We start from the raw sequence: 1603 nt of genomic DNA, 5'->3' as shown, positions 1-1603 counted from the left end.
CCCCCCCCCCCCCACGCCAGCCCCCTGTCGTCGGAGACCCGGGCTAGAACCCGATGTCGACGTCGCGGCCGCCCGGCATTCCTGCCGCGCCATCCACAGGCGGCTCTTGCCCTTCCCCCAGCCCGCCTCCAACCCGCTCGCATGCCCTTGGGGCGCGCTTCGCTTGATCCCCCGGCTTTGGAGAAGAGGCCTCAAGCGCCCAGGGGAAGGGGCACACAACCGCCCTTTCTTCGGCGCCCAGAGCGCCCACAGCGCCCAGAGGGGCATGCGGGTTGTGGCACGGGCGCGCACACGCATCCCCTCCCTGGCCGGAGGAGGGGGGCTCTTTAAGGGCCGCGAGGCAAGCGTCTCTCCGGAGGGGGAGGGGGGATCGCAGCCCGTCGCACGAGGGCGACGATGAAGTGCTGCCCTACATCCGCCCCCCCCCCCCCCCCCCGCCCCGTCCGGCTGGCCGGCCGGCGATGCCCCGGCGCCGGTTTCGACCAGTCTGGGGCGCGCGGAAATGGCTCTGTGTCAGCTGGCTCTCTTTACCGGAGCGAAGGGCATGTGATTCTATTGATTCGACCTGCGCCGCCTTCGTGCCCTGTCGCGTGCCGTGGTCATGTGTGAGCACATGACCCATGCTTCACACGAAGCGGGCGAGGCCGAAGGATCCATGCCCCGGTACATGCTCCGTTGGCGCGGCCCATCCTCGCCAGTGACCGGCCCTGGGTGACAATAGCGCGCATCCTTGCAGAGGGGGAAGGACCAGGGGGACATGTAGTCCAACCACCGAAGGCAGGCCCAGCCGGGCCGGTCTTTCCCGTGGAGAAGGGGATGGCCGAATTTGAAATGCCCCCCCCCCAGCCCCCCCCCCCCCCCCCCCCGGTCGCCCCCGTACCCACCCGGGTGGCCGAGGACTCCTTGGCCCTCGGGCTGGCCAAGGTTCCCTCTCGGGCACCGGTAGCCGGGAAAACGCTCACCGCCCGGCCGGCGGCCAGTCTCTCCCCCGGGCGGAATAACCGACATCGCTCCGAACAGAGGGGAAGATACACACAGAGAGGGAGAGGGCCCAGAGTGCGGTCCGGCCATGTTCCCTGACCTGTTCGAAGTGCTCGCTGCTGCGCGACGGCCGGCCGGGCCAACGCCCCAAGACACACCTAGTCTCCTGGCTCCAGGGGAGCCTGGGTGCCTGGGGCGCGCACCGCGGCTCCGGCCAGCCACCCGCCGGCCGGACCCCCCCCGGCGGTGGGCCGGGCCACAGACGGCAGACCGCCGGCTTCCCGAATGATGAAACAGCCCCGCCGGATCTTGCCCGCGCGCTCACTCCAAGCCGAGCCCAGCCCCACGGCCACCGGCCGAGGCCGGGCAAAAGGGCCCGAGTGCTCGAGGGGGGCGGGGAGCCAAAAACGGGCTCGGCACCAACGGGCATCCAATACGCAGTCATCCGGCCCGGAGCCCGAGGGGCGACACCCGCGCCGGAACATTTCCGCTAGTTTTCCAGCCACACTTCTCCTCGGGCCGGCGCTGTCGGGCCGGCCCATCATGCCAAGGTGCCCGCGCCCGCGGCCGTCTCCCCGGCCCCAAGCCGCGCTCATCGCTGAAGATGCCCCCCCCCCCCCCC

General features: G+C 71.4%; 1 protein-coding gene across 1 annotated transcript; it reads right to left on the bottom strand.

Annotated features, from left to right (window-relative positions):
• Window positions 1-1139: 1139 nt before the first annotated feature.
• Window positions 1140-1466, bottom strand: H696_00450 (hypothetical protein; the record flags this gene model as incomplete). Its single annotated transcript, XM_009494305.1, has 2 exons — window positions 1140-1258; window positions 1406-1466. 2 exons carry the CDS (start codon window positions 1464-1466, stop codon window positions 1140-1142), a joined length of 180 nt encoding a protein of 59 aa, XP_009492580.1.
• Between the last annotated feature and the right edge of the window lie 137 nt (window positions 1467-1603).

This window comes from Fonticula alba, assembly GCF_000388065.1.
Source record: "Fonticula alba strain ATCC 38817 unplaced genomic scaffold supercont2.1, whole genome shotgun sequence".
Taxonomy (NCBI): Eukaryota; order Rotosphaerida; family Fonticulaceae; genus Fonticula; species Fonticula alba.
The sequence above is the reverse complement of the archived record's forward strand: the minus strand, read 5'-3'. Positions and strand labels throughout refer to the sequence as shown.